Source organism: Petromyzon marinus, chromosome 6 (genome assembly GCF_048934315.1).
Source record: "Petromyzon marinus isolate PM22_M1 ecotype Great Lakes invasive population chromosome 6, UKy_Petmar_22M1.pri1.0, whole genome shotgun sequence".
In the NCBI taxonomy this organism is placed as follows: Eukaryota; Metazoa; Chordata; class Hyperoartia; order Petromyzontiformes; family Petromyzontidae; genus Petromyzon; species Petromyzon marinus.
Genome location: NC_133672.1, coordinates 9,710,168 through 9,730,626, shown reverse-complemented (window position 1 = coordinate 9,730,626; position 20,459 = coordinate 9,710,168). Strand labels below are relative to the sequence as shown.

The 20,459-nt window shown below is 47.3% G+C and overlaps 1 protein-coding gene across 3 annotated transcripts in view; it reads right to left on the bottom strand.

Annotated features, from left to right (window-relative positions):
* Nucleotides 1–521: 521 nt before the first annotated feature.
* LOC116939539 (uncharacterized) overlaps nt 522–20,459 on the bottom strand; it is an 82,697-nt gene continuing 62,759 nt past the window's right edge. For 2 of the 3 annotated variants that reach the window (XM_032948054.2, XM_032948056.2), the window contains 4 exons: nt 16,692–20,204; nt 14,662–14,883; nt 14,107–14,141; nt 522–13,602 (listed from right to left, as the gene is read on the bottom strand). In XM_032948054.2, coding sequence (XP_032803945.2) covers nt 12,900–13,602; nt 14,107–14,141; nt 14,662–14,883; nt 16,692–20,204 — 4,473 coding nt within the window. In that variant the 3' untranslated portion in view covers nt 522–12,899. The remainder of the gene's footprint in view (nt 13,603–14,106; nt 14,142–14,661; nt 14,884–16,691; nt 20,205–20,459) is intronic. The other variant, XM_032948055.2, reaches the window with a different exon arrangement.

Here is a 20,459-nt window from a genome sequence, read left to right as displayed (position 1 = left end):
ATGCACCCACCTGTGCCCCCTACTGTGCAAACTTGCTGTGTTTTATTCGCCCGGCGCTCCGCTCGTTGTTGTGAGCGTCGCTCCTCTGCCCTCCAGTAGCGTCCGTCACGAGCCTCCTCCACAGAGGGCGATCTTGACACCGCTGGTTCCAGTCATCGGCGAGTCCACTCAGCTCCACATCGTCATGTACCATATCACTCCATCTCTTTTCTAGCTTGTACCATTGCCCGTTAAGCCCCTCTATCCGGCCAAAAAAACCAGCTGTTTGGGCACGCGGTGGCTTGGCATGCGGGCTAATGACCCAGTTTACGTAGCCTCTGTATATATACACACACACATAACTTTAAAGCCACCATTGACCTAAACATCATTCTCAACCCACACAAACTCAACATATTCACCCTTCATCCACACTCATACTCCTACTGTGGACGTCCCAAAAGTCCAGGCGCACACAATACAAACATCGCTCATCTCCGACACGCAACTACTGCCACTCTGTGCACAAGGAGAGCACTCACTTGCATGTTAAACCAGACTTTATTCAGTATAGTAGCCGTATCTCATGCAGTTTGAGAATCATTGAAAGCCACATACGGTATTGCACAAAACACCACGAAGCACTTATATAAAAGCAACGGCACTAGCTTGCACTAGTCACACTCGAAGGACGTTAGAAATGCCTTAGATAATAATATACACCCGCTTACCAATACAGCAGCCCAAAGAGGTCATCGTCACCTCTGCATATTCTTCACCAAAAGCCATTCTCTATCCTCTGCAGGACACAGGCTCCGTCATTTCCACTGCATCCAATGCATTGCTGAGCCTTTTTTTTCTTCTTCCACGTTTCCCCGTCCCCCTTCCACGTCGCATTGGACCAGCAGCACTTCTCCCGTAAGATTCCAGTCTCTGGTCTTGTGGTGGGAAAAGTTCGTTGTTGAAGTTAGATGTTTTTGCATGTAATTTTGCAGAAATGGGGACTAGTTTGCTCTATAGTATAGTTTACATATTTATGTAACAAGCTCCTATACATCTTACACACGCAATGCCCTCCACGTCCACATTCGTTTAGCCACTGTGGCAGCTCCGTGTACGCACAAGACCTCTGCATTTAGATTTTCAAGAACCTCGTACACTATACAATATACAGCACCAATTCAAAAATAAGAGTACCTTTATCGGAGAGCTAAATGTAAGGAACTGCAGAAGCTAGGCACCTCAATAACACCATCTCATCTCATTCCATCTTCACAAAGTACAGATCACCTGCTGATACACACGGACCAGCTCAAGAGGCCAGTTAATATTTCCGTGTACCATTCACAATATACATTAATAAATTATATTACATGTTGAGAACCATAAAGGGTGATGGGTTATCAGAAAATGCTACTATGCAATACTTAACTGATGTATCAAGGCTCCCCAGAAAGGTTGAATTTTAGCTCAGATTACAGTTGAATATGCAGAGGACTCCGTTACACAAAAAGAAAAAGTTTAAGGCGTCTACAAAGCAATGTTTACATTTATCATCCGAATGTGACTTGTCATCACATTACTGTAAATAATTATTTGGCTTCAGAATTGGCCATTGAGTTAATGTTGAGATAGACTGGTATAGATAGTCATTACAAAAAACAGTTTACTCTTTAGTAGTGCATGACAGTTACATATATGTAACATGTATGTTATGGCCAAATGTGATTGGAACTGTTATCATCAGTTCATGAAGGCATGTTGTTGTCCATTGGTCACATGTAGTTAAAACGTAGCTCAGATATGTCCCTACATGTGTATGACGCAAACTGATAGGCATGCAATTGGCAGAAATGTTACATATCATCTTATGCCAATGGTACATTACAACGCTCAACTGTTGCAGTGTGCATTGTGGGATAGTCTAACTAACTTATTCAACGCACACATGAAACCACCAAGATGTTTTGCTCTCGTGTTGTCTGACAATAGCGAGCGCTCGTCATTAAGTTTTAAACACCAAGCGGTTGTGAGTCCTTCGACGTGATGAGCCTAGGGGTGTGTGTGTATGTGCCACTGCCAGCCACCTCCTCAATATTAAATATAGCCCTGTGCCGACACGGGAAGACGGTGAGAGAGAGAGAGCATAGACACAAAGAAACACAAGGATGCAGAGACACGGAGACACGGACGCACAGAGACACGAAGATCGAGATATGTCGGGGCCATACAAAAACCACGGAGACGTAGACAGCGACCAGAGAGACACAGGCAGAGAGACACAGGCAGAGAGACACAGGCAGAGAGACAGCGACCAGAGAGACGCAGGCAGAGAGACGCAGGCAGAGAGACGCAGGCAGAGAGACACAGGCAGAGAGACACAGGCAGAGAGACACAGGCAGAGAGACAGCGACCAGAGAGACACAGGCAGAGAGACACAGGCAGAGAGACGCAGGCAGATAGACGCAGGCAGAGAGACGCAGGCAGAGAGACGCAGGCAGAGAGACACAGGCAGAGAGACACAGGCAGAGAGACAGCAACCAGAGAGACGCAGGCAGAGAGACACAGGCAGAGAGACGCAGGCAGAGAGACACAGACAGAGAGACGCAGGCAGAGAGACGCAGGCAGAGAGACGCAGGCAGAGAGACACAGGCAGAGAGACACAGGCAGAGAGACACAGGCAGAGAGACGCAGGCAGAGAAACACAGGCAAAGAGACACAGGCAGAGAGACACAGGCAAAGAGACACAGGCAGAGAGACACAGGCAGAGAGACAGCGACCAGAGAGACACAGGCAGAGAGACACAGGCAGAGAGACACAGGCAGAGAGACACAGGCAGAGAGACGCAGGCAGAGAGACGCGCAGGCAGAGAGACGCGCAGGCACATGGAGACGCACCTACGAAGAGAGGCACAGAAACACGCACAACGTCAATGTGTGGAGAGACACGAGACAGGGACGCGGAGACGGAGACACGTGGAGACAGCGACATGGAGAGAAACAGAGAAACAGGGAGAGGGAAAGACAGCGACACGAAGGGAGATGGAGACACGGTGGGACGCAGATAGACAAAGAGAGCGAGAGACACACAGATAGAGAAATACATTGAGACAGTCAGAGAGTGGAACACAGTCAGAGAGGTGAACGGAAATCGAGAAGAGGTGTAGGAAAAGAGAGAGCTATATAGACAGACAAGATGTAAATATTAAAATGTCAACAGAGACACAGAAGCAGAAACACGAAGATATGTAGGAGAGACACAGACGTGGAGAGAGACACCGGGGAATCACAGAGAACAAAAGGTGTGACATTGATAAGCAGATACAGAGATACGGAGAGAACTGCAGGTAGATACACAGATACGTAGAAGAGGCAGGGAAAAACAAAACGATAGAGAAATATACAGAGAGCGACAGAGAAAGAGAGACAGAGAAAGAGAGACACAGAGAAAGAGAGAGACAGAGAAAGAGAGACAAAGAAAGAGAGACACGGAGAAAGAGAGACAGAGAAAGAGACAGAGAAAGAGAGACACGGAGAAAGAGAGAAACAGGGAAAGAGAGAGAAAGAAAGACACAGGGAAAGAGAGACACAGGGAAAGAGAGACAGAGAAAGAGAGACACGGCGAAAGAGAGACACTGAGAAAGAGAGACACAGGGAAAGAGAGAGAGGGAAAGAGAGACACAGGGAAAGAAAGACAGAGAGAGACAGGGAAAGAGAGACAGAGAAGGAGAGACAGAGAGACACAGAGAAACAACACACAGGCACATATATTAGTAGACAAATAAAAACAGAGACAGACCCAGAGATATACACACAGATAGATTACTAGAGATGTAGTGAAAGACAGAGAGACACAAAGAGAGAGACACAAAGAGAGATACAGGCACAAACATAATGAGAAATAAAAACAAAAATAGACATGTGGAGAGAGAAACGCAATGAAACAGGGGGATCCAGAGAGACAGAGAAAGACACAGAGACACAAAGATACACAGAGACGGACAGACACAAAGACACACAGAGACACAAAGACACACAGAGACACAAAGACACACAGAGACAGACAGACACACATAGACACAGAGACAGACAGACACAAAGACACAGAGACAGACAGACACAAAGACACACAGAGACAGACAGAAACAGACATACACACAAAGACACACAGAGACAGACACAAAGACAGACAGAGACACAAAGACACACAGAGACACACAGAGACAGACACAAAGACACACAGAGACACAAAGACACACAGAGACAGAGACACAAAGACACACAGAGACACACAGACAGACAGACACAAAGACACACAGAGACACAAAGACACGCAGAGACACAAAGACACACAGAGACAGACAGACACACATAGACACAGAGACAGACAGACACAAAGACACACAAAGACAGACAGAAACAGACATACACACAAAGACACACAGAGACAGACACAAAGACAGACAGAGACACAAAGACACACAGAGACACACAGAGACAGACACAAAGACAGACAGAGACACAAAGACACACAGAGACAGAGAGAAACAGACATACACACAAAGACACACAGAGACAGACACAAAGACAGACAGAGACACAAAGACACACAGAGACAGAGACACAAAGACACACAGAGACACAAACACACACAGAGACACAAATACACATAGAGACACACAGAGACAGACAGACACAAAGTCACACAGAGACAGACACAAAGACACATCTAGACATACATACACAAAGACACAGAGAAACAACACAGTGAGAGACATAGAGACAGACACCTAGAGATAGACACGGAGATACATACGCAGACACACAGACAGACGTAAAGACAAAGCGAGATGCAGTGACACAGAGGATGATACAGACACACAGAAACAGACATACAGACACAGAGACAAATACAGACACATACAAACTCAGAGAAAGACACTCGAGCCACAGAGATATACACAAAGATACAGAGAGACAGACATACACAAATAAAAACACAGTGAGACACATACAAACACACGTACATAAAGACAGATAGACACAGAGACAGAGAAATACAGAAATACGTAGACACGGAGACAGACGCAGAGACAGAAAACATACGGAGAGACACAAACACAGTGACAGAAAAATTGACAAAAACTGAGACACATACAAAAAGAGACAACTTGAGAGACAGAGATAAGCATAGAGACACACAGACACATGCAGATATACAGGCAGACATAAAGACACAGTAACAGAGAGACATGGAGAGATACATAGACACTCACACAGACAGACATAAAGACACAGTGAGAGACAGCGAGACACGGAGACACACATAGACACTCACACAGACAGACATAAAGAAACAGTGAGAGACAGAGAGACACGAAGACACACATAGACACTCACACAGACAGACATGAAGACACAGTGAGAGACAGAGAGACACGGAGACACACATAGACACTCACACAGACAGAGATAAAGACACAGTGAGACAGAGAGACACGGAGACACACATAGACACTCACACAGACAGAGATAAAGACACAGTGAGAGACAGAGATACACGGAGACACACAGACACTCACACAGACAGACATAAAGACACAGTGAGAGACAGAGAGACACGGAGACACACAGACACTCACACAGACAGAGATAGTGACAAACAAGGAAAACCAAAGAGACGGAGAGACAAAGATACACAGAAACACACACACACACATAGATAGACACAGAAACACACAGAGACAGACACACAGAGACAAATGCAAAGACATAAATACACAGAGAGACAGATGACAGACAGACACACACATAGATAGACACAGAAACACAGAGAGACAGACACACAGAGACACACACACACATAAGAGACAGAAACACAGAGAGACAGACACAGAGACACACACACACATAGATAGACAGAAACACAGAGAGATAGACACACAGAGACACACACATAGATAGACAGAAACACAGAGAGACAGACACACAGAGACACACATAGACACATAGATAGACACAGAGAGACAGACACAGAAACACAGAGAGACAGATGACAGACACACACACATAGATAGACACAGAGAGACAGATGACACACACACACATAGATAGACACAGAAACACAGAGAGACATATGACACACACTCACACATAGATAGACACAGAAACACAGAGAGACAGACACACAGAGACACACACATAGATAGACACAGAAACACAGAGAGACAGATGACAGACACACACACATAGATAGACAAAGAAACACAGAGAGACAGACACACACATAGATGGACACAGACACACAGAGAGACAGATAACACACAGAGACACACACATAGATAGACACAGAAACACAGAGAGACAGATGACACACAGACACACACACACATAGACACAGAAACACAGAGAGACAGACACACACACATAGATAGACACAAAAACACAGAGAGACAGATGACACACAGAGACACACACACATAGATAGACACAGAAACACAGAGAGACAGATGACACACACATAGATAGACACAGAAACACAGAGAGACAGATGACCCACAGAGATAGACACATAAACACAGAGAGACAAATGACACACAGAGACACACACATAGATAGACACTGAAACACAGAGAGACAGATGACACACAGAGACACACACATAGACACAGAAACACAGAGAGACAGATGACACACAGACACACACACACATAGACAAGAAACACAGAGACAGATGACAGACACACACACATAGATAGACACAGAAACAGAGATACAGATGACACACACACATAGATAGACACTGAAACACAGAGAGACAGATGACACACACATAGATAGACACAGAAACACAGAGAGACAGACACACAGAGACACACACACATAGATAGACACAGAAACACAGAGAGACAGATGACACACAGAGACACACACATAGATAGACACAGAAACACAGAGAGACAGACACACAGAGACACACACACATAGATAGACACAGAAACACAGAGACAGACACACAGAGACACACACACATAGATAGACACAGAAACACAGAGAGACAGACACACAGAGACACACACATAGATAGACACAGAAACACAGAGAGACAGACACAGACACACACACACATAGATGGACACAGACACACAGAGAGACAGACACACAGACACACACACATAGATAGATACAGAAACACAGAAAGACAGATGACACACAGACACACACATAGATAGACACAGAAACACAGAGAGACAGACACAGACACACACACACATAGATGGACACAGACACACAGAGAGACAGATGACACACAGAGACACACACACATAGATAGACACAGAAACACAGAGAGACAGATGACACACACACACACATAGACACAGAAACACAGAGAGACAGACACACACACATAGATAGACACAGAAACACAGAGAGACAGATGACACATAGAGATAGACACATAAACACAGAGACAGATGACACACAAAGACACACACATAGATAGACACTGAAACACAGAGAGACAGATGACACACAGAGACACACACACATAGACACAGAAACACAGAGAGACAGATGACACACAGACACACACATAGATAGACACAGAAACACAGAGAGACAGATGACACACACAGACACACACACACATAGATAGACACTGAAACACAGAGAGACAGATGACACACAGAGACACACACATAGATAGACACAGAAACACAGAGAGACAGATGACACACAGAGACACACACACATAAATAGACACAGAAACACAGAGAGACAGACACACACACATAGATAGACACAGAAACACAGAGAGACAGATGACACAGAGATAGACACAGAAACACAGAGAGACAGATGACACACAGAGACACACACATAGATAGACACTGAAACAAAGAGAGACAGATGACACACACAGACACACACACACATAGACACAGAAACACAGAGAGACAGATGACACACAGAGACACACACACATAGATAGACACAGAAACACAGAGAGACAGACACACACACACATAGATAGACACAGAAATACAGAGAGACAGATGACACACACATAGACACAGAAACACAGAGAGACAGATGACACACACACATAGATAGACACAGAAACACAGAGAGACACAGAAACACAGAGAGACAGATGACACACACATAGATAGACATAGAAACACAGAGTGACAGACACACAGAGACACACACATAGATAGACACAGAAACACAGAGAGACAGACACACAGAGACACACACATAGATAGACATAGAAACACAGAGAGACAGATGACAGACACACACACACACATAGATAGACACAGAAACACAGAGAGACAGATGACACACAGAGACACACACACATAGATAGACACAGAAACACAGAGAGACAGATGACACACAGAGACACACACACACACATAGATAGACATAGAAACACAGAGAGACAGATGACACACAGAGACACACACACACATAGATAGACACAGAAACACAGAGAGACAGATGACACACAGAGACACACACACACATAGATAGACACAGAAACACAGAGAGACAGATGGCACACAGAGACACACACACAGATAGATAGACATAGAAACACAGAGAGACAGATGACACACAGAGACACACACACACATAGATAGACACAGAAACACAGAGAGACAGATGACACAGAGACACACACACACATAGATAGACATAGAAACACAGAGAGACAGACACAGAGACACAGACACACACACATAGACATAGAAACACAGATAGACAGATGACACACACACATAGATAGACACAGAAACACAGAGAGTCAGATGACACACACACACATAGATAGACACAGAAACACAGAGAGACAGATGACACACACACATAGATAGACATAGAAACACAGAGAGACAGATGACAGACACACACACATAGATAGACACAGAAACACAGAGAGACAGACACACAGAGACACACACACATAGATAGACACAGAAACACAGAGACAGACACACAGAGACACACACACACATAGATAGACATAGAAACACAGAGAGACAGATGACACACAGAGACACACACACACATAGATAGACACAGAAACACAGAGAGACAGATGACACACAGAGACACACACACACACATAGATAGACACAGAAACACAGAGAAACAGATGACACACACACATAGATAGACATAGAAACACAGAGAGACAGATGACAGACACACACACATAGATAGACACAGAAACACAGAGAGACAGATGACACATAGAGACACACACACACATAGATAGACACAGAAACACAGAGAGACAGATGACACACAGAGACGCACACACACACATAGATAGACACAGAAACACAGAGAGACAGATGCCACACAGAGACACACACACACATAGATAGACATAGAAACACAGAGAGACAGATGACACACAGAGACACACACACACACATAGATAGACACAGAAACACAGAGAGACAGATGACACACAGAGACACACACACATAGATAGACATAGAAACACAGAGAGACAGATGACACACAGAGACACACACACACACATAGATAGACACAGAAACACAGAGAGACAGATGACACACAGAGACACACACACACACATAGATAGACACAGAAACACAGAGAGACAGATGACACACAGGGTCAGCACCCCTGGCAGTCTCCGAGTAGGGCCGGGTCACACATTGGGCCCCAGCTTGCTACGACAACGCTCATCTCATCTGCAGGTCTCTCACTACCGCTCGTGGCTCACTCCGCCTCCCTCACCCGGGCCATCAATCGCGAGTCTGTTGACATTTTAGGCATTGCTTATCTTGGGAAAGGGCAGATGAAACTCTGTTCGACACTGGCAGTGACAACAGATCCAAATCGTGTAAATTCGTATTTGCCAGACGACCGGAGAGAAGGCAGCATTGGAAACATGTTCAGGTTATAGTTACGATTAGAGGAGTGAAAAGCCTTAAACCACGCACAATGGTGCAAGTCCATTGCTCCCATTAGCAACATTATCCGGTACAATTAAGTCCATGCACCAAAGCAGAAAAAGGCTACCACATTAGGTAGCAAATCTCTAAGTCGGTGCCGAGATGTTAACTATCTCACCTGCTATACAGGAGGTCGTAGGTTTGATCCCGACCCTGATGCCTTACGTGGATTTTTCTCCGGGTCCTCCGGTTTTTCCGTCCACATTTAGAAACATGCGTTTAGAGTATTTGGCTACTATAAATGTATACATAAGCAACTTTGTTGAGCTGTCATTTGGGGATAGGCCGCTTCTGAAGAACTGTATAGCTCAGTGGGCCTTACCTTGTAAAATTAAATAATTCAGTTTTAGTTTAGTTTAATACGGATATTATGAGTGAATTGCTTGATAACTTACTCATTGATGGTTATCACATAATTAACTCTCGTTGGCCATTTGAAGAAAATGGAACTGCTGTAGTTTGCCAACTCACGTGGTACCTATAAGTAGAATATTTGGCCTGCGGACTAAACGGGGACCTTTAACTCCGTGAGAGCACGGTGCCGTACTGTATTTCCAAACATTTGGGAATATAGCAGTCTTTCTTACTGCTGTTTTCATTTCCCTTGTGGTTCTGTTATCAGAGTAGCTCTGATTAGATATATACACGACGTGAAAATATTGTTAACAATGACGATCAACTCATTACTGATTATATACAGTACACACAAAAAAGCATAACTTACAAAGAGTTCAACCCACCCGTAGTTATAGTACGTTTTACCTTAATGTCCTAAAACAATCCGATCAAAAATAAACAGTGTTAACTTTATAAAATACACTGAAAAAACTGAAAAGTGCTTCGGTAATACTTTGTGAATACAGCCAGGAGACAGAACGTTAAAGGTTCATGATGAGCACATATATAATGAAATTAAGCATTAATGTATTATTGCACTAACGTAGAAAGCATTACACTTTGGTTAAACCTTATTTGACTTATTCCGTGGGCCAGGGAATAATTTGGTACCACCTCAGAGGTAGTAACCCATTTATACGGCCAATAGGAGTGGATTACCTCGATAACCCCACTCATTTCAAGTGGTGTTCACACTAAAAAAATCACTCTTATTGGCCACGCAATGAAAATGGAACCGCTAAAGCTCCATGCCCCCTCAGGTGGCACCGACAAAGTGAGAACATCTGGTCTGGTCTCCAGGGGCCAACCCAACCAATGGCAACACCCTGCCCACTCTGCAATGCAAGCGCCGGTAGGTCAGATGGTTCTTACAAGAGGGGTGTAACTCTGACAGTTTATGGAAATTCAAGTTCGCTTGACACACAGCATGGTAGGTGGTGGGTGTATGTGTGTGCATGAAGAGGTTGGAGAGGATATAAAAACCTCCAGTTCACAATGTTCACAATATCCCGACAAACCTAAATTGTTACATTTCTACCAGTGAAATTAACATTTTCGTCTCGGTTGAACCGATTACTTCTTCCGTTCAATTTCCAATCAGTCAATCGATCGTGTTGCCACCACATGAATTTCGACCGCTACGGTGACAGACAGACTGAGATTGAGATTCAGTGGCGAATACCCACAACACACGCAAGCGGGCGACAGCAGCAGAAATCTAAGCATTGAAAAAACACAAAAACAAAATACTATAACAGAAAATACATAAACAAGCTGCACTTACCTTATGCTGTACTCAGAATGCCCCCAGAGCCATCATATTATATTGTACTGCCACAAATGATTGCATATTTGGCAAGAATATGGGTCTAATAATAATGTAGGCTTTCACGACCAATGTTATTGATAATAACGTTTTTTGGGTTAGATAGCGTAAATGTAAATATGTCATAAACCTCCACCTGACACAACCAATGAGTATGGTTTATCACGTGAACAAATCATTCCAATTAGTGACTACTTCAGCACACCGGTGTGTTGGAGAGTAAACCCATAACATTTACAATTTGAGTACTTGACGTTTCACTGGCAATTACAGCAACCAGTATCATCAGGTTATTGCCAGACAATAGCAGGCAATACTCAAATTGTAAATGTTGTGGGTTTACTCTCCAACACACCGGTATGCTGAAGTAGTCACATATTGGAATGTTTTGTTCACGTGATAAACCATACTCATTGGTTGTGTCAGGTGGAGGTGGATTTACAGCACGTTTACATTGACGCTAACCCAACAAACTTCATAACGAAGAATATGGGTGTTATAGAACTTCACGGTACTATTATATTGCGTAGCTGTTTACTGTACTGTTAAAATTATTAAACGATTACACGTTTGTGCTTATAATCGATAGCTGGTTATTATTTATGTCTGTTCAAGATGCTCTTGCTTTGAAGATTACCGTGATACCACTCGATGGTTTTAACTTTATCATCCCTCATCACAATTAAAAATAATAACTTTAAACCACAAGCTTCATAATCTACCATTTGCTTATTTTCTCATAATATTATATATGGGAGGTGCTGTTTGACCATAACTTAAAATATATATTTTTACAGGACTTATTCCTGCCCAATAAGAATGTTTCTTTTAACAAGGGAGCCATTAAAATTAACCATACAAATATAAACAATAACCCGTAACTTTCCTGCTATTGTTTAAAAAAGCGTGTACGTAACATTAAATTCCGTAAACTCCCTCCCTTTGTCGATTATTAATATCACTCCTCCACCAGCAGCAATTGTGCCGGTCCTTAAAATAACAATTACACCATAATAAGCTCACCAACGGCAAACACTAAAAACCTAATCCTCGTCCTGCTAACGCCATCCTCTTACAAGCTCGCCAAGTATGACCAATCACCAGGCAGGATTACGCACCCCCGGCTTTAAGCGAAACTGATAGCGTGAGCGTCGTGCCACCACCGCTGCCCCCACCACCCCCAACACCACCAATCCCCTAGATGGGCGGCGACCCCCACGGGTAGCTCAGCGTGATCCCCATGGAGGCGAGGGATGATCGCGACCGCATGCAGTTGCTGGGTGCGATGAAGCTGGGGCCAACGGCCACCAACCACAGCACAAGCAAAAGCATCAGCCAGATGAGGCAGCCGACGTTCCACACGCGCCCCGCGTGGCTCGCCACCACCTTGGAGATGTCGTCAATGTCGGCGTCACCGTCACCGGCAAATTCCATTCCGCCTTTGATCGTAAGCGGAATGCCGCCGCCGCCGCTGCCACCACCGCTGTTCTTAAAATTCTTCTGCTCTTCCACGAGACGCGCGCTCACACCGCTGCCCTTCGGCACAACTTCCCTTTTCTTCTCAACAACGTGCTGATATTGCTCAGCTCGCTTTAACATTTTGCTTACGGGCCTTTCCACAGCCTTCGCCATCCTATTCTGCACCCGCGGGTTTCTGCCGCGCGCGTTCAAATCACCATCGGCAACTTTCAGATTTCCCTTCCGCGATTCCGCTCCACTCACAAGCCCCTCGTCAGCTGCTCTTCTTCTCACACTGCGTAAACTCTCCGGGAAGTCCTTGCGACGTTCGTCAACCAAACCTTCGCTCACCATCGTCACCTTCTTGAAACCGCCTTCGCCAGTTGCGCGGGAAAGAATCGCGTCTTTGGGGAAGCCAGAGAGACGTCCTGACGTTTCATTTCTGCTCAAAACAAAGACAACAAAACACAACCCAAAGCACGACAAGAAGAACGCTCAAGGATAAACGCGTAAACATAACCATCTTTTAACCGTGTACCGACGCCCGACAAGGAATTAACTGCCGTTCATCACGGTGAATGTGCGATCCAGCCATTGTGAAAATCGGAAACTTTCTTAACTAGAGTCAGTGGGGGAAAAAAGAACCACACAAATAACATAAGAACAACTGAAACAAAAAATTATACCGCCAACAGCAACCCTTCCAGAGAAAGCTAAAGCAAAAGAGATGTGAAAACAACGCGTGCCACCGCGATTCTCTGCTGCTAGATGCATGCATAAGGTGAAATGAGAGCAAAGGAAGGTGCTTTACGTTGTTGTTGAAAAGAAAAAAGCTAAATGCAGGAGTGTAAGCGGAAGTCAGCTCGGCAGTGTACGCACGGAGCAGAGGGCGCGTGGCTGCGGGGCTGATCCCTGCAAGCGATAAGCACTGAATCAACTGCATTACCTTTGATTCTGATCTTGCTTTGCTGCTATTGACATCTACACAAATGCAGAAGAAAAACAAGAAACAAAAAAAGGAAATAAATAAGAGGGACTTGTGAGGCATTGGGTTGTTTGTTTGTTTTCGTTTCAAAAATAAACGAGGAGAAAAAATTTACAAAAAACAAACTGATAAATAATGATAAAAATTAACAAAGATCCTGGACGGATTTGTAAGCCGATAAGATGTCGTAGATTTTGTGGTCATTCCTTTTTGTATGTTTATAAAATGTAATACACGCACACACGCTAAAAACGGAGCTGTGAGGTCATCAGTAAAAAGCAAAACAAATTTCTCGATTACGGTGAAGTAACTGCAACCATGGCTGTCACGGCTTCTGCTAAACATTCGGTCGCTTTGGTAAAAACTACACTGGCAACCGTTGCCGCAATTCTGTGCTGGAGCGTGCGACGGCAGTGACTCCGTACGGGGCACGCAGATTTATTTTCTCATCGTTTGCTCGGGGGGGGGGGGGGGGGGCAGGGGATGATCGTCTCGTTGACGGGCGCTTCGCCGCACCTGGGCTGGCGAACCGGGCAACGGTTTGTGTTCCAAGGGCCCCTTCCACGGCAGACGCACGGACGATGCCTTCCAGCTGGCGCGTGCGGGAGGGATGGGCCCCATCCACTCGCAGAGGCGTGGGACGCAGCTGCCGCAGCCGCCGCTTCCGCCACCGTCTGCGAGTCTCTCCTCGTGAGCGCGGGCCGGCGGATTGCCCCACGCGGCTTCGCTCGGCGCACGCTGCGCACAGATATCGACGGGCGGGATGAAGTAAGAAAAATAAAGGCTTTACCTTTAATGGCAAGAATACAGGAGGTGTTAAGATGTTCAAACCGCACATAGTTGTGGTAATACGTGCACACGAACGTGCTTTTATCATGTGTGCATTGTCCTTGAAACTGATTGGCCTGCATCAGAGACTGGCAAAAAAAAGGCTCCCATAGATTTCGACAAGCACCTTCGTGAGATTACGTCCACGGAGAGCGTCACAGTGTCACCATCACGCTCGTAACGGTTCACCAGCCACAAGCAATGAGAATGGTCACAATGACGATTCTTGGTTCTGTGTACACTGTATATAAATATATATTTGTCTCAGATATGTGTTTTTTAAGATGGATGGTAAACATTTAATGGACGGACTAGGTGGGTAATGTAAACATGTTACGGATAGCAGGTACAAAAATAAAATGAACATTATTAACTTAAACTATTTGTATTTTACCAGGTAAGGCCCACTGAGCTCTATCGCTCTTTTACAGAAGCGACCTCAACGAAGTGGCTTATCACCTGGAAATATATAGCAGCCAAATACTCTAAACGCGTGATGCTGATTCTAAAGCTGGAGATAAAAACCGGAGGATCTGGAGAAAAATCCACGTGACCACAGGGAGGCCATGCAAACTCCAAACATACAGCAGGCTTCTGAGTTGGGATCGACCCCACAACCTCCTCCATAGTTAACATCTCACAACTCCTGGTGAGATGTTAACTCTAATTACTATAATAATGAAGACTAATTCGAGAAAGGCAAATTGGATTCGTTGGACATGTAATGAAAAAACACGAGACTGATTAGAAATGTGTATTGACGGGGGAAAGTATAGCTACTACAAGAAGCTGTGGGAAAACAGCGAATTGCATTACACGAGCAATTTGAATAACCGTATGCAACGGGGAGGAGTATCCAATGCGAAGTTGTGGAGTAAATGGGTGGAGCGAAATGGAATGAAGGTCACGACCGTCAACATCTTTGAGAGAGTAAATGGCACGCAGGAAGACAGATAATTATCAACGTTTTACTGCTATTTGTATTGTTTCTCGCTTTTTTGTGGCTCACTTGTAGAGTGTTGTTCGCTCCCGTTATCATACATGGAACATGAGGATATCATTTGCGTAAATAATGTGCTGTGACGCAATGACGTTTTGATGCACGTATCATGGGCGCAAGAATCAATTAAAACGGAATCGATGCATCACATGACACACCCCGTCACCGTAACCTTACATCGGAGGTCTCTCGGGTCAACAGCAGGAGAGCCACACTGAGATTGGTCTCTGTGTAAAGACTGGTTTCTACACAGGACAAACCGCTGCTGATTTCCCACTTCTTGAAGATAATCAACTAAAAATCGATGTTTGTGTTTCGACGTTGCATTTGTTTTGTAATCAGGGTTGTTGAGCACAGGTCCAAAGGCCTACAATGCCAAATGATCACCAATAAAACGGCTCTGTCGAAGGTGCGGTAGATCAGAGGTAATTTGTTTCTCGAATTGAGCATGGTTGTATGAACTTGGAAAAACAGGTGACGTGAGGGAATTCCAAGGTGGAGCGGAGCGAGGCAAGAAGCAGTGAGAGAAGCGCGACCTGCAGCGCAGTGGCCGACGAAGAATAAAGGGCTCGTTGAAACCGTCAGTGCCTGCTAGACCAGAGTCCTCAACGTGGGTGGAGCAATCAATGAATGAAGTTCATGCGAAGGGGGGAGTCGCGCAGTGCTGCGCGTGCTCAGCATTGCCCGGCGGCCAACGACGTGCGGCGCTGCATCCCACCTCCTTCACTGGCGAGGGTGGCGACCGTGACGCCGGCGACGTGGCCGCCAAGGTTAGCGTCTCGCCGCCGCCGCCGCCGCCGCCCAGGCTCTTGGTGCCCATCTGGGGGCGCTTCCTCGCGGTCGGCGAGTTCCGGGCGGCGGTGCCCGGCGTGGCCTCCACACCGCCACCCCACGCCTGCTGCTCCTCGCTGTTGCGGTTGACGTCCCAGCCCGTTCGATTGGAGGCCTCGCTGTGTGGCCGCGAGTTTGAGTTCTCCGGCGGGGATCTCGGATTGCAGAGCGTTCCACTGCCTGGAGCCGGGCGGTCGATTAAGCTGTGGCCTGGGGTTGCGTGCGGGTCTGTGGGACACTCGTTGCGAGATGTTTTGGGCTTGAGGTCGGATGAGGTGGGCGTGGATAGTTTTTCATTTTGAGCAGCTGGCAACGTATGCGATGGCCGGTCCAGTGATGGGCGGACCGACTCCACTGCCGACGTTTTGTTTCCTTGATCGGCATCTGCAGGCTCATCTGTCGTCATCTGGCGGCGCAGGCCCGACAGCGCCGCCTCCACCTCTGCTCCCGTTGAGTCATGACGCCGCCGCGTTCCCGCGGCTCCTCCCTGCGGCGCGAGATCACCGTTCTCCCGACAGGTTCCGCCCGGACGGCTCTCCTCAGCACCGGCCACAGCAGAGCGGCGGCTGGGACTGTCGCCACTCACATTTCTCGCGGACCATCCTGTGGCCCCACCGCGATTACCAAGCTCCCTACACCCCGTCTCTTGCGAGAAGCGCGACACCGACTCTCCACGCAAATGAGCCTTTTCCTTGTGGTGGGTAATTTCAACGTCGAAAGACGGAGAGAAGGAGGGGGCGGTCGTCTCAGATTCCTTGATGTGGGTAATGGCTGCTTCTATAACTCCATTCACAAAGCTGTGAACACCCAGAACCTGTTCCTGCAATTCAGATTTTCGGACACAGGCCTGGCTTTCCAGAAGCTTGGATGCTGCACACTGCTCTTCCCCGCCGCTGCTCTTTACGTTTAGCGTTGCTCCTCTTCCGGGGACGGGACGAGTCCAAGGGCGCTTCTCCGTCGCACGCAACTTGTTACGAGCCTCTCCATTGTCCCAGGGAAGAAGAGAGCGGGAAGCCCTGCAGGGATCGGGCGGCGGCGTGATGTGCTCGCGGTCGACGTCGCGGACGTTGTCCTCGTCGGTGTGTGCAGAGAGCGACGAGTCCGAGTCGTCTCTGAGAAGAAATCCGAGTCCGTTGGAGGATTCCGTCGATTTCCGATTGTTGAGATGCTCCGAAGCTCTGTGACGCAATGAAGACAATCCATTCCCGAGCTCAATGGCCTCTCTGTCACCTCCGTTGGAGTTCACCGCGTCACTATTATTTCTCGTCTGCCTATTCGGATATTCCCTTTGTCGAGTCAGAGAGATGACATTTTCAGGAAGCAGAGGGTAATTGTCACCCCTGTTAAAAATTTCACGCCCAACAGCGTACTTATACTTTGTGTCCATATCATTGTACGGAGTATATGCGTCAGACAAACTTTGGAAAGCCCCTTGCCGCATTTTCAAAGAGGTCTGGTTGTGAATACTGGGATCTCCACGGTCCCACCGTTCAGCACGTGCAGCTTCCGGCACTGTTTCATAGGCATGGCTTATGTTGCCATTTTTAATATCGTCCAGGAGCGGATCCACTTGCCCTTCGCGAGCATTATCGGCCAGAAAGCTTCCAGGCTCCACTCTAAAACTCGAGCCGAAGAAGTTTCCTGTTGTGGCCAGGGGTGATACTGAAAAGCGCGAGTAGAGCTTGCTCGTCAGTAACATGGGGTTGCTGTGCAGCAGAGGCTTTCCCTTTGAGATGTTTTCCCAGGGGGGCGTGACGTAAAACTTTTGATCCTTCAGCTCGTCATCCAGCGAAGAGCTGTCACTGAAGTCCGAGTCGATGCACCAGCCCTCGGAGTTGGAGGAGCTGTCTTTCTCCAGCTCGTTGCTGTCGCCGCTCAGCGTGGTGCTGGAGCTGGACAGCAGATCAATGTCGTCCTCTTCGTCGTCCGAGCACACGGACGCTCTGGAGGTGTTGACGATCAAGCTCACGTTGACGTCGTCGTCCAGCAGCGAGCCGCTCTGCCGTCCGTCGTCAGCCTTCCCATCGAGGGGGATAGCCGGCCTGTTCGCCAGGCTATCGACAACGAGCGAGAGGTCCTCCCAACTGTGGTCTCTCACCCCTGACATCGGTTTAGTCTCTGTGCTTGACGATGCCTCGTTGAAGCTGTTGCTCTCCTTGGAATCAGAACGTTTGTGGACTGCGGCTTGTGACAACTCTGACCCCTGAAGAAGCTGCAAGCTACTTTCATTCAAGTAGGCACTTCTTCCTGATTTGTTGTTTTCAGTAAGACAGCTTGACGTGAAACTCCGAGGACTTTTCCTAGCCACGTTCACAAAGTCCTCCCTCTGGATCATGGTATCAAATTGATCACCTTTTCCTGCGCACACTCTCCCCAGTTCAAATTTCTGGAACACGTTACTTGAATGCTGCCCCATAATAGATGATATTGGGCTCAGCTGGCCTTTGCGTTCATGATCGTGCACATACCCTGCAACTTCAGAATAGCACGGATTGGTACTCGTCAGTGCGTTATGAGACGTCTTGTTTCTGTTGCTTAAATCAAGTGCGCTGTCGTCTTGTATAACTACTGTAGGAAAGTCGGAGATAGCCATGACGTTCTCCAGACTGTCCTCTTTCAGGTACGAGTAATCATAGAAGGTTAGTGCTTTCTCGAGCTCAGAATCACCGTCGTGTTCTTGCTTCGGGCTTTTGGCACCTGGATCACTCCCGGTTTCCTTGCCCGTGTCCAGGTATTCGTCGCATTCCTCATCCGATAGCGAGCTGGCGTAGCCCCCGAAGGTGAGGAGCCTGGCGAAAGGATCGGGCCTGTAGGCCGGCGCCGCATCTTCCACCTTGGAGGAGGACGTGTCGCCGTCGAGGTCCTGCACCTCCGAGAGCAGCCCAGAGTCCGACGCCGTGGCCACGTCGCCCTCGCTGGCGATGCCGCTCTCGCACTCGCACGAGCGCTCGCCGCCTCCTCCTCCTCCGCCGCCGCCGCCTCCGCCGCCACTCCCGGCCAGCAGCAGCCCATCCAGGAGGTTGAGCAGCGAGTCCGTGGACGAGAACGAGTCCTGACCGTCGGCCTGCCGTGGCTCGGCAGGTCGACCACGGCCGCCTTTGCTCGACTCCTCCACCGCAGCCAATCGCCGAGTCGTTCCGTCCATGCGACCGGGGCTCTGGCAGGAGCCAGGGGAGAAGCCGGAATCGTGGCCGGCCTGGAGGAATGACTGGCCCATACTCCACGTGTCTACAGCCGAAGGTTTGCCGGTGTCACTCGGCGTGGAGGAGGCGACCGGAGGTGGCTGCTCAGCACGGGCAGCCGAGAGCTCGTTTCCCAGGTCCGTTTCATCCCATTCCAGACCCTCCACAGGAGAGACCGACAAGTCGGACTGGGAGGCGTCCACGTAGTTCAAGGTCACCTGGGGGGGGGGGGGGGGGTGGGGGGCAAGGGGAGTGAGACGCCGTCACCGCCAGGCACAGTCTGGGGCAGCCTCTCGTCTAAGTTTTTGCATTCGCTGCATGAATGTTCATTTATAGAAAGAATATAAACGCAGCACAATTTGGATCTGGACAGCATATAAATGCAGCTGCATCTCAAGCTGCTACATATATAAAATCACGAGGAGTGTTTGTCTCCTGCATGTGTGCCTTGCCATGTTTTATTGTTAATAAAA